General features: G+C 54.2%; 6 protein-coding genes across 6 annotated transcripts; 3 read left to right on the plus strand and 3 right to left on the minus strand.

Annotated features, from left to right (window-relative positions):
* Positions 1 to 219: 219 nt before the first annotated feature.
* On the plus strand, positions 220 to 3,491 carry J4E85_002115 (uncharacterized protein; the record flags this gene model as incomplete). Its single annotated transcript, XM_051466395.1, has 4 exons — positions 220 to 267; positions 345 to 2,571; positions 2,623 to 2,962; positions 3,017 to 3,491. 4 exons carry the CDS (start codon positions 220 to 222, stop codon positions 3,489 to 3,491), a joined length of 3,090 nt encoding a protein of 1,029 aa, XP_051329250.1.
* Positions 3,492 to 4,072: 581 nt separating this feature from the next.
* Positions 4,073 to 5,566, minus strand: J4E85_002116 (uncharacterized protein; the record flags this gene model as incomplete). The annotated part of the gene is made up of 1 exon (XM_051466396.1): positions 4,073 to 5,566. One exon carries the CDS (start codon positions 5,564 to 5,566, stop codon positions 4,073 to 4,075), a length of 1,494 nt encoding a protein of 497 aa, XP_051329251.1.
* A 1,384-nt stretch (positions 5,567 to 6,950) lies between these two features.
* Positions 6,951 to 11,645, minus strand: J4E85_002117 (uncharacterized protein; the record flags this gene model as incomplete). The annotated part of the gene is made up of 1 exon (XM_051466397.1): positions 6,951 to 11,645. The coding sequence occupies one exon, from the start codon at positions 11,643 to 11,645 to the stop codon at positions 6,951 to 6,953; it is 4,695 nt and encodes a 1,564-aa protein (XP_051329252.1).
* A 548-nt stretch (positions 11,646 to 12,193) lies between these two features.
* J4E85_002118 (uncharacterized protein) lies at positions 12,194 to 13,284 on the plus strand (the record flags this gene model as incomplete). Its single annotated transcript, XM_051466398.1, has 2 exons — positions 12,194 to 12,315; positions 12,372 to 13,284. The coding sequence occupies 2 exons, from the start codon at positions 12,194 to 12,196 to the stop codon at positions 13,282 to 13,284; spliced, it is 1,035 nt and encodes a 344-aa protein (XP_051329253.1).
* Positions 13,285 to 13,642: 358 nt separating this feature from the next.
* On the plus strand, positions 13,643 to 14,292 carry J4E85_002119 (uncharacterized protein; the record flags this gene model as incomplete). Its single annotated transcript, XM_051466399.1, has 2 exons — positions 13,643 to 13,916; positions 13,976 to 14,292. The coding sequence occupies 2 exons, from the start codon at positions 13,643 to 13,645 to the stop codon at positions 14,290 to 14,292; spliced, it is 591 nt and encodes a 196-aa protein (XP_051329254.1).
* A 780-nt stretch (positions 14,293 to 15,072) lies between these two features.
* J4E85_002120 (uncharacterized protein) lies at positions 15,073 to 16,766 on the minus strand (the record flags this gene model as incomplete). The annotated part of the gene is made up of 3 exons (XM_051466400.1): positions 15,073 to 16,424; positions 16,471 to 16,657; positions 16,734 to 16,766. The coding sequence occupies 3 exons, from the start codon at positions 16,764 to 16,766 to the stop codon at positions 15,073 to 15,075; spliced, it is 1,572 nt and encodes a 523-aa protein (XP_051329255.1).
* Between the last annotated feature and the right edge of the window lie 1,899 nt (positions 16,767 to 18,665).

Genomic DNA, 18,665 nt, shown 5'->3' on the forward strand with positions numbered 1-18,665 from the left:
AGATTTTGAGTTTTATGTTCACTAGCGCGCCGAAGCTTGGCGACGCGCTAGCGGACAGGGCCCGTCCGCGCGCGACTTGTGTTTTGTGATGGGCTTGGGCAGTCAACCACGAGCATCGCAGCTCCCAACACGTCATTGGGGCGCGTCTGATCAAGTACCACTGAGACTGTCTCATCGTCTTCTTCCCGCCATTCCGGATTCATACTCTTCCCACCCGCCATGGCTTCACGATCATTATCGCGTCAGTCGCAGCCGACTGCAGCCCAGGTAAGTCATCAGAGAGATCCTGCTGCCTCCCGAGACACCTCCAACTCCGCTCCAATGGGGGCTGACATTTCATCCAGTCCAACAACAATAATGCGCTCCTTTTCGGAACATCCCGAGCCACGAACGGCGCCAAACCCAACGATCCGCTACAACCGCTGCGCGCAATGGCCGAACGTGTAGGGAAAGAGGTAGAGAAGTTCGCGGAGCGGGTAGACCATTGGCATGTCCATGGCAACGAATCGAAGAAAGCCAAATACCAGACCACGGTCAAGCTGGTCGGCAAGTTCCAAGACGTTGCGGAATCACACGTGAAGGAGTTGAAGCGAACGACCGAAGCAGAGAACAAGGGAAGCCTCAGCAAGACTGTTCGTCGACAAATACAGACTATGGCAGATGCGTCAGACAACCCAGGCCAGAGTCTGTTTGGCCAATCGTCCCAATCAGTCATTTCGTCCATCGAACCGAACGCCGCCTCCGTCTCCGCGAATGTTCGAGAACTACGAGAATGGCAGGCTGAGCTTGCGACATGGAAACTGTTGAAGCTGGTCATCGAACATTACAACCCCGAGCCTGGCACCGATTCTGCTGCCGAGAAGCAAGCGCAACTGGAAGAGGTTGGGGGAACTGCAAGATACTGCAAGAATAGTGAGATCTGGGATCGTTTTCTGCTGGAGGATGACCAGGCGAAAGAGAAGGCGCTTGTCCTTCGCTGGTTGGAACAAACAGCGCGCGACAGTGACAGCGACGTCAAGGCGATTATTACAGGGCTCGAGGAACACTCCGGAAAGGGCGCGCACACATGGACCAGCGGATGGTTGGAGACCAAGACAAAGATCAAGCAGGCGAAGCGCATGGACGACATAGACCAACCTCTGAAGCCGATCAACTCGAATCTTAAGACCTCAGACAGGACCGCGAACCTCGTTACCCAACTGGACCCGGACGCTCTTTCTAGGCAAAAGCGCGCACTCGAACGGAGCGACGAGTACTACGAGCGCTCTCTCTGGATGGTCGCATATGAAATGATGCGACGGGGACTTCCTTGGAAGACAATCGTCGACTGGTGCTACGAGCGAAACGAGTCGTGGCGCGGTGTTAGCATTGGAGCTGCATACGAGGGCCATCCTGAAGGTGGCCCGAACGTCGCAGGGCCGACAGTTGGTTATCTGTTCCGTCGCATGTGCTTCTACGCCGCAAGGGGTGCTCGGATACCATACGAAGGCGCTGTATATGGGCTGTTAAGTGGAGACTTGAAGCAAGTACAGACGGTCTGCAGGTCTTGGGACGACCATCTGCATGCGCACTACAACGCACTTCTTCTGTCGCGATTCGACTCATATCTCCAGAAGAAGCACCCGAATCGAGTGACAGAGAGCATGACTCAGAAGTTTCTGTTCCAGGACGCCGTCGCGAATATCGGAGAATGGGAGAAATCACCGGAAAAGGTGATGAGCCTTCTGAAGCAGCAGAAGAGCACAGCAGCGCAAGCGGTCTCTCCGATCAAACTTATCCAGAGCGCGCTAATTAGCAGAGACGCTGATGAACTGATGCTGAAGGTCGGTGTGGCTATTGCAGACATGTTCGACAAGGACGAGCGACCTCACAGTCTCATCATACACCCAGACTCACCAGAAGAGGACCGAAGCCCAATACCCGCCGGAGACCATCGCACATACCACGCAGAGCCATATTACCAGGCCCTTGCAAAAGATCCACACGCTTTCCGCATTATTGTCCACATCTTCATTGTCCTTCGCAACGGATTACACACGCTTTTCGAGGATACACACCAGGACAAGAAATTCTTAGCTATGGACAATGTCATCACAGCTTATATCGAATTCTTGCGCCTCACCAAACGATTCGATACTATACCACTATACGCCGCGCAACTCATCCCCGAACGAGCAGCCTACAGCCTTGCGCGCGTGCTTCCCGATATCAAGAACAGCTCTGAGCAACGACACTCCGTTGCGCTGATGGAGTCATACCGGATTGATGTTGTCCAGGTCATTTCGCAGAGCTTCACGTTTGCTTCGCGGGATAGTGGATTTACGCACTTCACCAACGATGGCTATGGCGTTATCACCAACCCTATCAGGCGGTTTAACATATTGGAGAAGATTACACTTCCGACCGAGCAGCTGCTATGGCCAGGCGTGCGTGTCAAGCGCACATTCGACGGTGCTGAAATAAGCCCACAAGACGAGGTTGTTATCGATTCGGTGCAATGGTACAGCTATGTCGCAAAGGATTTCGAGAAGACGTTTGCACACTTGCAGAGCGCGCTGATCATCTTCCTTCGTAAGTCACGTCTAACATGCACAAACAGAAACTTGCTGACATATCATTCAGTCAATGGTCGGCTTGCCGCCGCTGAGAAGGTCATCGGCGATCTTAGCGTCGAGACACTGTCTCTTTCTAGGACAGAAGCCCTGCTCGGCTACCCCTTCGATTTCACAATGCCAGGAGCAGAGGAGCAGGATGAGCAGCGATTGCATGAACACCGTGACAACCTGTCTACTGCTGACCGAGCCGCCGCTATTCCCATGGCTAAACTGCCCAGCGCAGACCGGCACAGGAGGACGGTGAACGCGATGCGTCAGAGTAGCACTTCATACTACACACTTCAGCAGATTGTGCGCTTACTGGTCCTCTTCCGTGAATGGCGTGAAGAGGAGCAGACACTCATCCAGTCAGTCAATTCTCTCTTCTCTCTTCTAAGCACACCAACTAACACCCGCTACAGAATCCGCGCCGAACGCAAGAAAGACGGGGCCTCTGCGAAACACAAGCCCGATATCCAACGCACGAGAGCGCTCCTAGACTCGATATCAAACGTCTTCGACACCCTCATCCCCGCCATCTCCGATGCCTCCGCCGCCGATCCTGAACACCTCACAAGTAAGACCTGGGAGTTGATGAAGGCCTACATACCAGACATGATTCTCGCATACCTCTCAGTCCTGCAAGCAGCGGCTTGGTTCCTGAACAAGGACCCCGCGATCAAGGCTATGGAGGTAGCTGTTGTAGTAGCGGATAGGAGTAACGAGTGGGTGCAGAGGTGTCTGTTAGAGACAGGCAGGATGAGCGAAGTACTGGAGTGCTTGGCGGCTGTGTCGAAATGTATGTTGAAGTTGACCGAAGGTGGCAAGGAGAAGGGCAATAAGAAGAGGGGCGGAAAGGGCGAGACGCTCAGGTTGTGGGATCTGGGTGCACGATAGATTATGTTTACGCGGGGTTGTAAGATATCGAATGGAATAGGGCATCATGTAGTATGCGCGTGCATTGATTTTGGTGCGGCATTAGAAAGCAAAGCAAGCATCAATCAATTACCTCAAGCCAGTATACAAACAGTGTTAGTGAAAATGAATCCTGAGCGATGTATGCACCAATTGAGAACAAGTGTTTGTAGTGTAAAATGAAGCTCTTCCTGGAGCTCACTCTCGAATAGTCATATATCTAATGCAGCGATATATACACAAAACCCCTACCATAAAGAAGCGAACAGGTGACAATGCCAGAAGCCAGCACCCAAGAAAATAAGCAAACGATGCCTGAATCCATCAGGACCCGCCCAAAACGCCATTTGGTGGAGGTCGTCAAAGTTCGTGTCTATCCAAAATGCGAGTATGCAATTTTCGCTTTGCGGAACAAAATCATCGCTGATAACAAAGGGAAAGAAAAACGGACGGAGAAATCGGCTATGCGATGCAATGCAATAAGATGCCAACGCTGAAGATGCGCGCGTGGAGAAGTGAAGCGTGTGTGAGTGTCGTGTGTGGTGATGGCGGTAGAGATGCGCTCAAAAGTCGACACTCCATCTAAACCGAGGATCCCTCTCTGGTGGTCCAAAGTTGCGATCAAATGGGACATTTACAATGCCCTCTTCCTCTTCGTCCCAGTCTCGCGATAGGCTAAAGCCACTGTCAGACATATCTCGTCGCGCTCTTGCTGCCATGTCTTCTTCCGAAGGTGGTAGGCGGATCTTGGCTTCGACGAGTGGTGCGGAGACGAAGCGCGAGTTGAGCAGTGCGCGAGGGGATACGAGGTCTTGGAGGCAGTTTAGGGACGAAATGTCGGACGAGTTGAGAGGTTCGCGATGTTTGGTGTAGTAAGGGATGGAATCGGGGGTCGACGTGGTGGTGTAGCGGTGGTGTGCTGGACTGGGCTTCTCGGGAAGCGGGAGTGCGTTTTCGTCGCTGCCATTCCTCCCCGAGTTGCTGGACAGAACAGTGGAGAGTGCGGGTCGGCTCTGACGGACGCGGATCACTTTGATGTCTGGGACGACTGCGGAACGAGGTGCGGAGTTGCCTCGGACGATTGTGTCGCTGGAGTCTCCAGATGAATGCTGGGTGCTCACTGTCTCGGTCCGCGCCATGGCGAGGTCGACCTTGGTGTCTCTTCTCTGTCTTCGGCGTGAACTGCTCGTGGCAGAAGGCGGCCGAGCTTGTGGGGTCCTGCACCGTGATGGGTTGAAGTACGAACCGTTGGGCGATGCTGAGCGGGCCTCGGGTGTCTCGCCTCGTTCCAGCTTGTTCATCAAGTGCCTTGTGCTGACCTGGCGACCCAAGCTCAACTCGACGCGACTACTGGCGCCACTGCCACTTCGACTCCTGTTTCTTGCTCGTTCTTTTCCAGCCATGACACTAGCTTTGGGTGGAGGTTGGAGCATCCATCGGTTGTCGAGGGGGTCTGGAGAGGGGAGACTGACGACAGGAGGGTGCAGATCGTTGACGGGTGGTGCGCGCGCGGTGTAGTAGCTGCCGGATCTTGAAGTGCCTGGTCTCCGTATCTGATAGCCGGCACCTCCTGTTGACGAGCCTGTCATGGTCTGCTCGAGGTTTATCGAGGGCTCGTCGTGGCCCCATAGATCCTCGTCTTCCCTCTGATAGCGCTTGTGGTTCCATGTCTCATCGTCGTCGAGGGTATCGTCGCTCAGGCGCATGTCACCTGCTTGGTCGACATCGATGCTGCTCCCGCCCTTGCTCATAGCCGAGCCCTGTGTTCCGCGAGTTGGCATGCCCCTTGTGCTGCCTGTAGTGCCCGTGTTGGTCCTCCGCGCCCTTCGTGGCGGCGGTCCTGGGCCCATGACGATCTCCTCATGCCAGTATATATTGGTCCCAGTGGGTTCGGGATGGTGGTAGGCGTCGGGCTGCTCGAGTTCCAGCTTCTCCCGCACTTTCCTCGCGGCCTTTGCTGCTTTCCGTCTCTTCCTGCCGTCCGAGTAGCCAGTGCAGGGGGCACACGAGGCATAGTGGAAGACGGCACTCTGGACGCCTCTCATGAACCAGGCCATGGTGGCGGTGATGAATATTAGCCAACCGGTAGCGTGCGAGAGGGTGAGGGCGGCGGAGATGGTGACGCGCGTTGTGTTGTTGGTCGGCGGAGAAGGTCGCAGGCGCGGGAGCACTCGGTCCTGGATGGAGTATGGAGAGTCATTGCCGCTCTCCGTCGTGGAGGCTTCCAAAGGGTGGTAGAGAAAGGGTCAATCGCGGTGGAGCGCCGACGTTTCGTCGCTGGTTTGGGTGAGCGCGGTCCACGGATCCGGTTTCCGGCCGGGGTGGAGAAGCAGTGACGATGCAGGACAGACACGTCTGGGCAGGTTGGCGGCCGGCTCTGGGATGAGGTCTCTTAGCATGCGCGAATTGCCATGCACGCAAGCGATTGCCCTGCGCCTTTATCGAAGCTGCTGATGACGAAGACTAATCCCCAGCTCGACGAGCCCGGTCAGTGATCGTCGTCCGACACGTCCAGTTCCGCTTTAGCGGAAACCCTCCCGATCGAGCGCGAAACGTTGACTTTGTTTCTAGCGCACCCGGGCAGCACATCAATCTCCATTAATAGCTCGACTACACACGCCATGAAACACTCCCAGTTGTCCTTTCCGCCCTGAGCTACACAGCGCAACAGCATACCGACACCTTTGCACCTTCCCTTAGAGGCCAGACCAGGCCACCAAGCTGCATAACCGCGGTATAACTGCCCCGGCCGTGTAGCTGCAAAGCCCTGCCAACACATGCATAAACTAGCGGGGTTGAGGCTGCTATCCCACTTGGCGAGGCTGCGCGACTGGGGAACCCATTGGCCTTCTTCTGCCACCGTCACCACGTCTGCACCCTGAGACAGGTTGGACCCTTCACCAGAGGTAGCTTGAATTCGTGTCGCATTTCTAAGGCTTGCTGCATCCATACTACTATAGTTCAATGAGTAAGCAGTTGCTGAGGCAATGTACACTTCTACCTTGATAACATTCTCTAGCATGCGACACTAAGTCTAGCCATCCCTGATGCTCGTCAAAATCACCTGAGGTCAGCATCGAGGAAAGCACGTTTAGCAAAGGAAAAAGCAGATGGTATATTGCTCTAAAGGTGGTTTCGCTAACGCCATGTCATGTTATCATAACGCAGTCCCTCGCGCCCACACTCCAACCTGAAAGCTCGAGGGCCATCAGCCCGAGTTCGACAAAAAGAAGTACAGGGAATATGGTCAGAAAAGCGACCGCAACGCAAGCACGTATGGTTACGTACTGTACCCATGCCAGAACCGCCGTAGCAAAACTGTCCAGAAGCAGGGCGAACCTTACAGCCGCGATATTAATTACGCTGAGCAGACTACAGGTTCGTCAACATCGCGCCCCCATCTGGCACACATCAGGGCGATTGAGCAGTCTTGACGACTACTCACTCTCTGATTTGAGCCTTCAACCCAGCATTCTCCCTCTTCAGTCTTGCGTTCTCTTTTCGCAGGCGGGTCAGCTCCTCTTCGCTCGTCTTCAACCGACGTTCCACCTCTTCGCTAGCCTTTCCCTTGCGAGCGCTGCTTGTCACCCTCTCCAGCTCTTCGTTGAATTTCACGTACAATGCCTCGTTCTCCGCGTTTGCGTTGCGGTACAACTGATCTAGGTGCTTGCATCGAGCCTCCGATACTTGTAGTGAAGTTGTTACGTCGTTTGAGATTCCCGAAGTACGTGCAGAGAGGGTTTCCAGTGTAGCTCTGAGCTTCTCTAGAGCAGCAACGCGCGCTTCAGCCGTCCTTGCAGCCGTCCCATTCGTTATCAACGATGGAGCAGAACTCTGGGTTGTCAGACGCGGCGTGCTTCTAGCATTCAGCTCTTGACCGATGGCACTCAGTTCATTCTGCAAAGCTTGCGAAGCTGTGTCGATATCGTGTTGCTGAGTTTGCAGTCGCTCGCGCAGCTTTTGAGGTGATTGCATTCTCAGCTTCTTGGGAGGGCTCCCAGTCAAAGGAGTGCTGGCTTTGGTCGGAGATCGCGGAGTCGAGGGTGGCAGTTTGACAGCGTTGCCGGATCCCGTTCGTTCATGCAGACCAGCACTGGTAGTTGGTCGTAGATTCGGAATGGCTGAGCTGTTCGGGAGGTTTAGAGGATTGGGAATGCCTGAAACAGTCTCGCTTCGCTTCTTCGTAGGGCTGTTTGACTTGATGGTGACTTCATCATCGACGTCCGGCTTCATCGTGACCGACTTTCCCCTAATGTGTGCTGGACGATCCAAGCCGACTGCAGGGGAGTTCTCCTTCCTGTCTGTCCTTTCCACCCGCAGCGGTGAGCCTAGTCGGGTAGGCGTCGGTATCGACGAAGTGTGTTTGTGTAAAGCCATTGTAGCGGCTGAAGGAGCCAGCGGGGACTCGCTAATCTGGCGTGTTTCGTGGCGCAATGCAGGATCGACCTTGCGAGGAGTCTGCGGGGACCACTCGGGTACATCGTCAGCATCCTGCAACGTCTTGAGATCGCTCAAAGAAGAGCGGCGCTTCTTGCGGGGAGGCCCAGTAGTGGAAGGTACCTCTCCAATTGTCCCAAGATTGCCCACGAACGACCGACCATTCGCGTTCGAGTTCGAATTCGAGTTCGAGTTCGAGTTTGAATTCGCGTTTGAATTCGCGTTCTCAAACGTAAACGCGCCGAGAACAGTCGGACGGTCGCGAGAGGACGGTCGCTTTGGCGATAGGCGAGCAGCAGCGTCTATCGAGTTGGAGCGACCAAGGTGCCCGGGACCAGCCTTCCCCATGCTGGGCGACTGGAGATCTGTGCCATGGCTGTTCTTGCTCAATGAGCGCCAGAGTGAGCCTACCTTGGACTCATTCTCTGACTTGCTGTTCTCGCGTGTCAAGGTACCAAAGCCAAAACGTCTCCGCAGTGATGTGTTGGAGTTGAGCGAGCCGGCAGCAGCGTAGCGACTCTTTGAGTCCATAGAGCCATAGTTTGGAGTACTGAACCCAGGTGTCTCGGCTGGAAACAGGGCGTCGATATCTTGCACCAAGCGGTCCATAAGGGAGATGAAGTCGTTTGCGTTACCGGCGGGCACTAACATCTCAGCAAAGGCTGCTGTGAGAATACCTCGATCGCCATCGTTGCTGGTGCCATCGAGCAGTTCGGCTAGCAGATTGATGACAGCGCGGAACGCTCGTTGGTTTGGAGGGGCAAACTGGTCGAAAGTGTATTTGAAGAACTCCTCGAACTCATCAGGTGGCATGCTATCTGATCGCATCTGTAATGAGACCAATGTGGCATGCGACAGCACAGGACCCATTCGCTCTTTCCAAGCGACACTCAAAAACTTCTCAAACACTGCGAAAAGTACATCCACAGATGATTGACCAGCGAGTTCAAGATTGGCAGGGTTCTCCAAAAGCGTGTTGTAGAGTTCGTTGACAACAAGTTCATCGGCGACAGCTCTCGCCCTGACAGAACGCCCGACAATGTTCCCTTTGCGCGCGTGCAGTGCTAGAGTCAGATTTGCCAAGGTATCTTCGAGCTTTGAGAAGGGATCGCTCGGGCCGTTGAAGGTAGCGCTCTTAGTGGTGCTGGACGAGGTAGGGCGCGACATCTCCCCGTCATGGCTGTACGTACGATTCGGCCCAAGTTGAACCGGAGGTGCCATGCGCGGTACCTCTCCCATGGTATGCGCATTGCGTTGGAGTCTACGAGAGCCTCCTCCTTCGCGGCCAATACTACTCACACTGCCACCAAAGAAACTAGACAGCATCTTCACTGGAGAGTGTGGACGGCTCTTACTACCAGTCTGTGGTTCTGCCTCGTACATCTCCAGAGCGAGTGACTTGAGTATCTGTTGGTTTCGCGTCAGATACGCCTCGGCCAGTGTGTGGTTCTTAACGCTGTTTCGCAGTTGGAAGTAGTTGGCGAGGCGCTTCGTGAGAACAGGTCGGAACTCTTGGTCGGTCAATTTGTCGCGTGCCGTGTATCCATGGGCCCCGTTGGACTCTAGCAGAAAGAGTCCGTCGCCAAGTATGGTGATGGTAACAGTAAGCTCGACGCCGCTGTCACCGACTTGAATAGGCTTGGTGAACTTAGACCCTTCGACAAGGATCTGTACCCTCGCAGGCTCGCGTCGACCTTCTACCTGCTGGCCAGCTGCCTCTTCCGCTATAGACGAAAAGAAACTGAGATCGCCTGGCAAATTTCGAACGTCCCATTTGCCGCCCTCTCGCTCCGCCTCTGGAAATCTGCCTTCCACACGAGCTTTGGTGAGCTCTTCGGTAACCTTGTGGCCTTTACCCTCATAGGAGCCTTGCAGGTAGAACATGCGAATGCCAAGCTTCTGGCGTTCTCGACTTCTCGGTCGTCCGGGCTGGCTGGCGAGCGGTACTGGGGATATCATTTGCAGTATTGATCCTTCTGAGTGTTCACTCAAGAAGACATCACTGAGACTCAAGTATTGATGAAACATGAGTTCCGTAGATCCATCAAACGATTCGGCGAATTTGGGGTTGTCGAGCTCGGCGAGCAAGCCACGCGCATTGATGGAACCATCCTCCGACTTTTGAAGAAGCACCAAGAAGTCCGTGAAGAGTACCATGATACCGGACACTGTAGCAGGTCCAGATAACTCTCCGTGATATGGTGGGGACAGCTCTACGCAGTCAATGGCTGAGATCATTCGTCCTTTAGGGTTGAATCCCGAAGGCCACGAAGTCACCATTTTGCGCAAGCGATCGAACACTCTGATCTGCTGCGCTGTGGGACCTTCTCTTGTGCAGATATCCGAGATCATATCCCTTGACTTGAGGAAGATCTTGATAGCCGGATGCCTGAGGGGCAGTTGCTTGATGATGTTGTCGATGTACAGGTTGTATCGTGGCAGGCGCTGAACAGGCTCGATGAGCATAGATGTGATTCGCTGCTCGCCCGTCTCGTAGACTCGCTTGGAGAAACTGGAGGCTGTGTCTTTTGTGAAATGCTTCAGCAGCTGTGAGAAGTCGCCGTGGGCCGCCATGTAGTCGGTGTAGCAATCTGCAAATTGTGGAAGCCACTCAACAAAAGCCCTGGCGACGGCGGCCGCTCCAGTGACATCTGGTGCGTCCTTTTGTCCACGCAAGGGCGCGATGTAGACATCGTCTGCTGCTGTCTCAATGTCCTCAATGGCTCCGTTCTCCGACTCTTCCAGAATTACACGTAGAGCGTCTAAGAACTGCGAATTAACCTCTAGAATCTTGTCCAGACTGGGAGGAAACAAGCCCCTCAGTGCTTGTTCGGTAGGGCTGGAGCTCGAGCTCGACTTCTGCTTGGCCTTCTCACGGAACTCGACCGCTACTGTGTGTACCAGCTCGTCCAGCTTGTAGACATAGTTCTCTTCCGTGTCCAACAGCTCACACATCTCCCGTCGGAGAGTCTCTTTTTGTTTCCTTGAGAAGGATTGTGATCGGTTGAGGGCGGTCGGTTTGGAGGGTGCGCGGCGGAGTTTGGAGGTCGGGAGGAAGGCGCCGTCTCCGAACAGCCTGACGACGGGCGCGTACTGTCCGTATCGCTTTTCGATGAGGTCTTCTTCGAGGTCTTCGAACTGGCCGGACTCGCGCGATTCCAGCTTCGTGACACTGCCCTGGGGGAGGACTACATCCAGATCTATCCAGGAAAGCGTCTGCTCGCCCAAAGCATGGCGCACATCGATTATGACATCTGCGACGTTCTCGACCTTGATCATCCTGGCAGCGACAATGGCGGCATGCGCCTCGGAGAACAGCCTGGGGGCCATGGGCAGTTTGGCGGAGGAATCATACCGCCTCTCCCAAGCGCTCTTGATCTCCGCGGGCAGCTCGAGGAAGTACTTGTACAGGCTGAAGGCGAGACCGCGACATATCTCGTCGCCCTGCTCCTCGCGCGGCAGACATGTGACGGCATTGTAGTATGTGGCTGTGGGCGAGATAATCAGGCGGGCGAAGTTCTGGAAGCCGGCCGGGGTGAAGACGTGGGCCTGGATGCGCGAATGTGTCGCCTGTGTGGAAGTGGCCGTCGGACCGTAGAAGATGAGCACGGGGGAATTGGAGAGCAGCTCGTCGGTCGTGTAGAAGAGCGACAGGTCCTCGGCGGACAGGGCCGCGGGCTCGGGGTTGATTACGACCATGGTGCCAATTGCGCGGAAACGAGTGACGGCGACGGCGGGCAGCAGTCAGACAGTGAAGAGGCAATTAGGACGGTGGGTGCATGGCTGGGCGCAGCGGCAGAGGGGCAGGCGGTGTTGTTGTCGTCCGAGTCGGTGGTGCTAGGAAGCCATTGGGGTAGAGAAGGGACAGTGGAGGCGCGTCCCGGGACTAAACAACAACAAATCCCATGGATCTTGTTGAAGCCCGAACCAAGAAAGCGGTCATGCGGCTGCGACCAAGCGCGGGTGGGCAGCTGCAGCGCGAATAACCAAGGTGCCACAGGTGCGACACGCCCGAGCATGGGGTTCCCAGCAAGCGGCCGCAGTGACAAGTATTTTTGGCCTGCAAATGATGCCCTTGCAGCGTATCGTCCGATCCGTCTCTCTGCTAGCTGCACATCGCCGCACCCCGCAGTGTCCACAAACAAAAAAGCACCGTCGTCATAGCAGCTGCCGCGATGAGATGAGGTACAACAGACTTCGAGACTGTCAGCAGCGTAAATTGGACGTTGTGTGTGTTGAGTCAAGACATGGCTACGCAGCAAGATGAAGGCGGTGTGCCCTTCTCCATTGCCCACCAGCAGCAGCACTTCCGCCTGCTCGAGCTGCCCCCCGAGATTGTTGAGCTGATAGACGCGCCCAACCCGCCGCTGTAGGTGCGCTGACCTGTCGTTTCCATGCGGACACCCTTCTAATCATACGCGCTAGGCTCTCCATCAAGTCCCAAGTCCAGTCTGCCGCTTCTGGCACGGCCAACGCGAAGCCTGCATATGCAGTACTTTGTACGCCGAACAAGACCTTCCAGCTGCGCCAGGTCCAAACCTCCAACTCGCTCTACATAGCCCAGCCCGCGCTCGAGGCCCATGGCAACGAGATACCCACCCCTGCCACGCGCGCCATTGCGCTGTGCACCGCGACGCTCGAAGCCCATGCATCCACCGCGTCTGCCACCGCCCTACTGAGAGAGGCACTGCCGGTATACGACATTGTTGCAGGGGACGTCGACGCGACCAGCAATGGCAGGAGCAAGGCGAGCATGTTCGGCGATATGCCCTTGTCGGATGGGGAATGTCAGGTTGGATGGGACGAGCTGATGGCATTCGAGGCGGATGGAGGATCATACCAACCTTCGCCCAATGCCCTCTCACAAGTGTGGAGGTCCATCAATGCCGCTGCACTGGCCGAAGGCATCAAACTACAAGCGCAGTTCTTGACCAACGATATCACTAAAGCAGCGGCGGAGGAAGGGCATCCGCCAGGCCTTGTAGAGGCCATACTGGCATACCTATCCACAGCAGACAACGACAAGAACGGACCATGGTCGTGTCTGGATCGGGAAAACACTGTCGCATTTACTGGCAGAACATTACTGGAAGCCAAACGTGGCGCAGACTTCCTCATCGCTGACTTCACCGACACGTGGGAGGACCGCCTGCCCGAAGTGTGGCGCAAAGACGCGCAGCTCAGTGCCATCGAAGGCATCTACGACTTCCCCTCCGATACCACGATAAGGGCAAAGAGCGCGGCCACTACAGCTACAAGCGGACACAGCTCAGTGGCAGCCATGAAGCCGTCAGCGCGCAAGTGGCACGAGAAGTTTGCCAAAACGAGAAAGAAGTGAGCATGGTCGCGTTGGTGATAGCGCAGTCACGTGATCCGGCGCGTTATCAACGCGTCTTACCGGGATCGGGAAGTGCAACTGCCGGCCGCTTGCTCATGCAAATTTCACAAGCCGCCAGTGGCTAGATGGGTAATCACTCCCCAAGCATGCAAGGCTGTGCCACGCAAAACATAGATACCCCAAACTATATCTTTACATCGTCTTCGAGTGACATTGTTGTTTTTCTCTCCAGCGTATGAAGCGTGTTCATCTTATCGCTTCCATTCTTAGAGCCCCACCTCGACTTGCTCTGACATCGTTTGGAAGGCAGTACTCTACGGTCAGCCCCAGACTGCAACAATCCATCCGCCCCGCAAACATGGCAACCATCTCAGGAGATGACGGTCCTACTGCACCAGCACCTCCTGTAGTCAATGACCCAAGTTCCACCCCTGCGACCAATGAGGAAAAGCCTCTACCCAAACTCTCCGCATCCGAGTTTCGCCAGTATAACAGAATGGCTGAGCACATGAACTATTTCCACGACAACTTCAGGGCGACGTGGAAAGTTCTGTACGGAGCGTGCGAGGCACAGAAGCGGCCCAAGAACATGTCCATCCGCCAGTTTATCAGCATGGGCCAACAATTTTGCCGTTAGTTGCTACCCACCACTTAGCCAACGGTCATCATCCGTCTAACCATCCTTATATAGACCACCTCACAGTGCATCACACAATAGAAGAGCAGCACATCTTCCCCGTCCTGGCTAAGAAGATGCCCGCCTTCAAGAAGGAACTCGAGCTCCTCACCCAGCACAAGCAGATCCACAAGGGTCTCGACAAGCTAGAAAAGTACTTGGAAGAGTGCGAAGGCGGAGAGCGAGAGTTGCGTTTGGGCGAGTTGAAGGAGATTTTCGATTCTTTTGGCGAGGTTTTATGGCAGCATCTTGATGATGAGGTCAAGCAGTTGGAAGCCGAGAATATGAGGAAGTATTGGAGTTTGGATGAGATGAGACGGATTCCTATGTAGGTTTCCAGGTTGAATTGCGATGGGCGGAGGGCGAGCGAAGGCACAGGGCGTTCAAGTAATGACGGCTGGATGACTACCTGCAATATTATGACACTTTTCTCATCCGTCTTTGCCAACCACGACTGCGCGATGCGCTAACATCCCAAAGAACCCTTCAAGCTCTTGCGCCCTTAGGCCTCCAAACCCAAAGACAAAACACACAACGATGCAAACGACGTTCAACAACCCATAAAACGATCCACATACACGGGCTAACACGCTAGCGCGGCCCCTAGTTCACGCCTCGAAACGGGTGACAGCAGACCCAACGTTCCCTGAGGCAACTTCATGTTCGTTTCGCACTATTGATTTGTTTTGGATTAGGGATTCAGGTACAGGGACCGGGTTGCTGGGAGGGGAGCCGTCACGCTAGATTTATTTGTGAGTCTGGGTCAGGGTCCACCGCGTGAGATGTTGCGGGTGATGTAAGAATGAAGCGACGATGTACAGCGATGAGTCTGTGGGTAGGATTGACATGGACGTAATGTGAACGATGTGGCTCACGGGAAGTGTTCATGTATCGATAAAATGAATGCAATGACGGCTATTGTACATGCTACATGAAAAAAGTAAAAGGTCATAAAGCTTGTATAAACTTCCAATATAAGCGCAAAAAGCAGATGGGTATGATGAACACCAGAAAAAGCTTTTGCCGCCCAGCAGTGTATTAGTACCTTTCCCATTCCCACAAACGCCTTCGCTGTAACAAATGTCGCATCAATTCGCTCCAAGTCCTGACGCTCACTTTGGAAGCTGCAAACCAATCATACTCCTTTTCTTTAAACTGAGGAAGCGTCTCGGGCTGCGGAATTCCCAGTCAATTCTCGGTGTCCAGCCGCCCTCTCCCACGACATCGGGTATACTAGGCGCACCGCTATCGCTTCGTTGGTGATATGCTGGTTCAGGTGCCTCTGGCCCATCCCCTCCTGTCGTACGGCTGAAGACGCTCCTGGTCGGGCTCTTGCTCATGCTGAAGGTCGATTCAACCGGGCTAGGGAGTTGCTGCCATGGCCCTCCCAGTCTTCGGACGATTCTCGCTTCCTCGCTTTCCCGCCATCGTTGCTTTTGCTCCGCGGTCGCAAAGGTAGCTAGTGTGCTGGTGGACTTGCTGATGAATGAGGATAGGCGTTGGGAGATGATGGAACTGCGCGCTGATCTATCTGCCGTCTTTGGTACTGCCAGAGAGCTGCGGGCCGAGTTCCTGTTCAGGTCCATGTCTGGCGGCGCCAGGGAGCTGCGCGAAGAGTTTCCGAGATCTATCTCTATAATCCTGGGGGCAGGGAGCTCCTCGACCTTCTCGTTCTCTAGCTCTTTCTCTTCGTCTTCGCTGAAAGACCTGGTCGACTTGTTGTCATCTTGTACGCTATTCGAGGAAGTAGGTCGCGAGTCTTGCATTTCCACATCGCCCATCTGTGGTCTAGCGTAGCTGCCAGGCCCCTTTGCGCCATTGGGAATGTGCCAGCGGAGGTCTACGCGAAGTATGGCGTACATGAGTACCGTCTGGATCTCCACAAGGAAGTTGAAGATGTAGAACGGCGCCTTGCCGAGATAGCCTGGCAGAGGTTGTGATCTAGGGACTGGTGTCTGGAAAGCAACACCACAGCGATACCATGCGCCAATAGAGAGGAGTGTGGTGCTAATCATCAGGACTATGACTTTTGTACGAAGACGGCCCATACCGAAATGATCGAGCGGCGAATAGGGAATGAGAAGCGTGAGCATCGTCATCGGCAAAGGAAGTGTAGCGACGATGGCGAGGAAGATTGCGCAGTATTGCTGGAAGCCGCGATCGGTCGCTCGAGTTCCTGCGTTGAGAGTATAAAAGCTCTGAACTGTAGCTGTAATGACAGCGATAAGTGTCAAGCCGATCAACGCGTAAAGAGCTTTGAACACGATGCCAAACGCAGGATGCCAACCCACCGACGGATGTGTCGACCTTACTAGGCGCATCGCGAAAATGAGATTGATGACTAATAGTATAAGAACACCTGCTGCGATGAAGATCTGTGCAGCAATCGCAAGTGGAATGTTGGTTGGATTAGAGACCGATGCGAGTCGCAAGATTGATGTCAATATGCGTTCCATGCAGAAGACTTCGGAATAATTAGCATCCATTTCTCAAAATGTGGCTATACATACGGAAGATGAAGAGGTTTGGTAAGAACTTGTGACCTCGTGCTCTGTTCTTTTGGAATATCTTCATGTGTACTGCTGCTCCGACCATGAAGAAGAACATGAAGACAGTTTGGGCAGGAATATCGACCCGTTTCACTGGAGGACCACCCAGAGGCCATACCATAGGAGCATATGGTGGCGCTTGTGATGCCTTTTCAACGTCAGTGACTTTGTCTCTCTCCAAGTTCCAGGCCCATCAGATAAGCCTATGGGTGGGGTACACTTACCACGGAAGGTGGCATGCCGCCTTGTGATGCCATGGTATCGCTACTTGTGTTTATTCGACTTTTCGGACCTAGTTTGCGCCGGCGATAGGCGATGCGTTGGAGATGAGAGTCGTGACTAGTCAATAGTCGGAGTACCAGGACGTCGAAGCGATACGGGGAGCTTCGCGCAGCGAGGCGCAAGCCCACCATATATGTTGCGCCGCACCATTTCAATCATCACTCCACTTGTGTCAACACGCCTGCAGAACACTTGTGCTATGTTTTGTCCATGCGTCCAAACAGTAGTGTGGTGTTTGATGTTAGTGTCTGAATCGCGAAACCGAGACACCGATCGCTATTTCGGGACTGCCGCTAGAACAACGTCAAGAACTAATACCACGTTCTGACCACGGGAGCCCTGTACATCGAATGTCAATGTTCGATGACCCCAATCTGCAGTGCTGAAGTCATCGATCTCACACAGACGTCGGTAGCTGGCTTACATGCTCCAATAAAGCGACGTCACACCTCAGCTGCAAAACAGCCCGATCAGGCCAATGTTGCGACGGACCAAATGGCTTGCGACTTAAAACGTATTTCATTCATTCTGTCCATCTCTTGCTCAGGTATTCACCGAGACTGCGAACGTATGCCGTGCACCATAGTCCGCATTCATGAACATTGCTACTACTTAGGAACCGAGGCGTTTCAAGAAGCCCCACGAATACCTGGACTGTATGCTATAGCTGACACTGCCTCTGGTGGTCTATTCCACATCGTTCCCTGGCTCGCAATTTGAAGTCTTCGCAGGTTCGGAGGCCTGACGTCTGTCATCGAACGCTGTCAGGCATGCAAGAGCTGAGTCTACCGAATACCCAGGAGGTGCTCGCTGTCCCAGTACGTGTCACTCTGTACTCTCCAACACCATTGCTGATCTCCAGGGTCCCCCGCCGTCTTAATCTGCGTAATATGAATCGTCAACGTCGTTAATAAGGGCTGGCAATCTTGCCATCACTCTCCGTCTCGCTTTGACCGTCCAGGTGTGCTGAACATTAAAATCGGCTGATGTGGTCTCAAGATGTGGGTACTCGGTTGAGCTGGTAGTGACCAGTCTCAGCAGTAAAATCGTTGTCATGATCTTCTTCGTGAGCTTTCTCGTATAGTGTCTCATCGCCCAGTTCAGGGGCATGTCCATCATCTGTGCCAGCCTGTAGAACGTTCCGGCATCTCGTCAATGTCAGTTGTCCGAGTCCTACGTGGGTTTGGGCGTTTTCAAGTCTTGACGAAGTGTTCGCACCAACGATCATAGATGTTTTGCCCACAACTAAAGCATTGGCGGTAGTCGTAGCCCAACCCGCCGATAAAGGTGGTGACCCAGCTCGTAGAACTAGTTCGCGCTTGATACCAGGCTTCTGTCTCTTGGTCGGATTGGCGATCCTTTGGCGGTTGACAATTTTCTTGGGAACGAGCTTTAGTTCGGAACCAACAAACCCGTCAAAAGCATCTCGAAGGTTTGGACAATATCGCTGCATCTTAGTAGAAAGTTGTGTGGGTCTCTCCAGGGGCTCTGTGCGCATTCCCATTGGTTCGGTCTTGGGAAGGCCGACAGAGTCTGGCGGTTGTGTTGTCTTCGGTATCAGCCTACTCTTCGTGATGATGACGCCGCCTGAAGTCTGCGTGAAGGTCAGCAGTGTCAGCGTTGACTATCGTTGACACACGGAGATGTGCAACGTATTTGTAAGACGTATTTGGCTATCTTCGATAGGGTCCACGACCGCAATGGGAGCAGCAACATTGAGAGTAACATCCTAAAGTCAACAGCGTTAGCTGGCCGCAAGCTACCTACGACGAAACCCGTGGAAGCTCCTTACACCCGGTAGGGGTAGTCCATCCAGTGTAGTAGTCCGCAGCAAAGCGAGCTCATGTACTGGCAAACGCCGTTTCCGAGTGCTC

This window comes from Alternaria conjuncta (genome assembly GCF_024043145.1).
Source record: "Alternaria conjuncta strain BMP 0040 chromosome Unknown scaffold_3, whole genome shotgun sequence".
Taxonomy (NCBI): Eukaryota; Fungi; Ascomycota; class Dothideomycetes; order Pleosporales; family Pleosporaceae; genus Alternaria; species Alternaria conjuncta.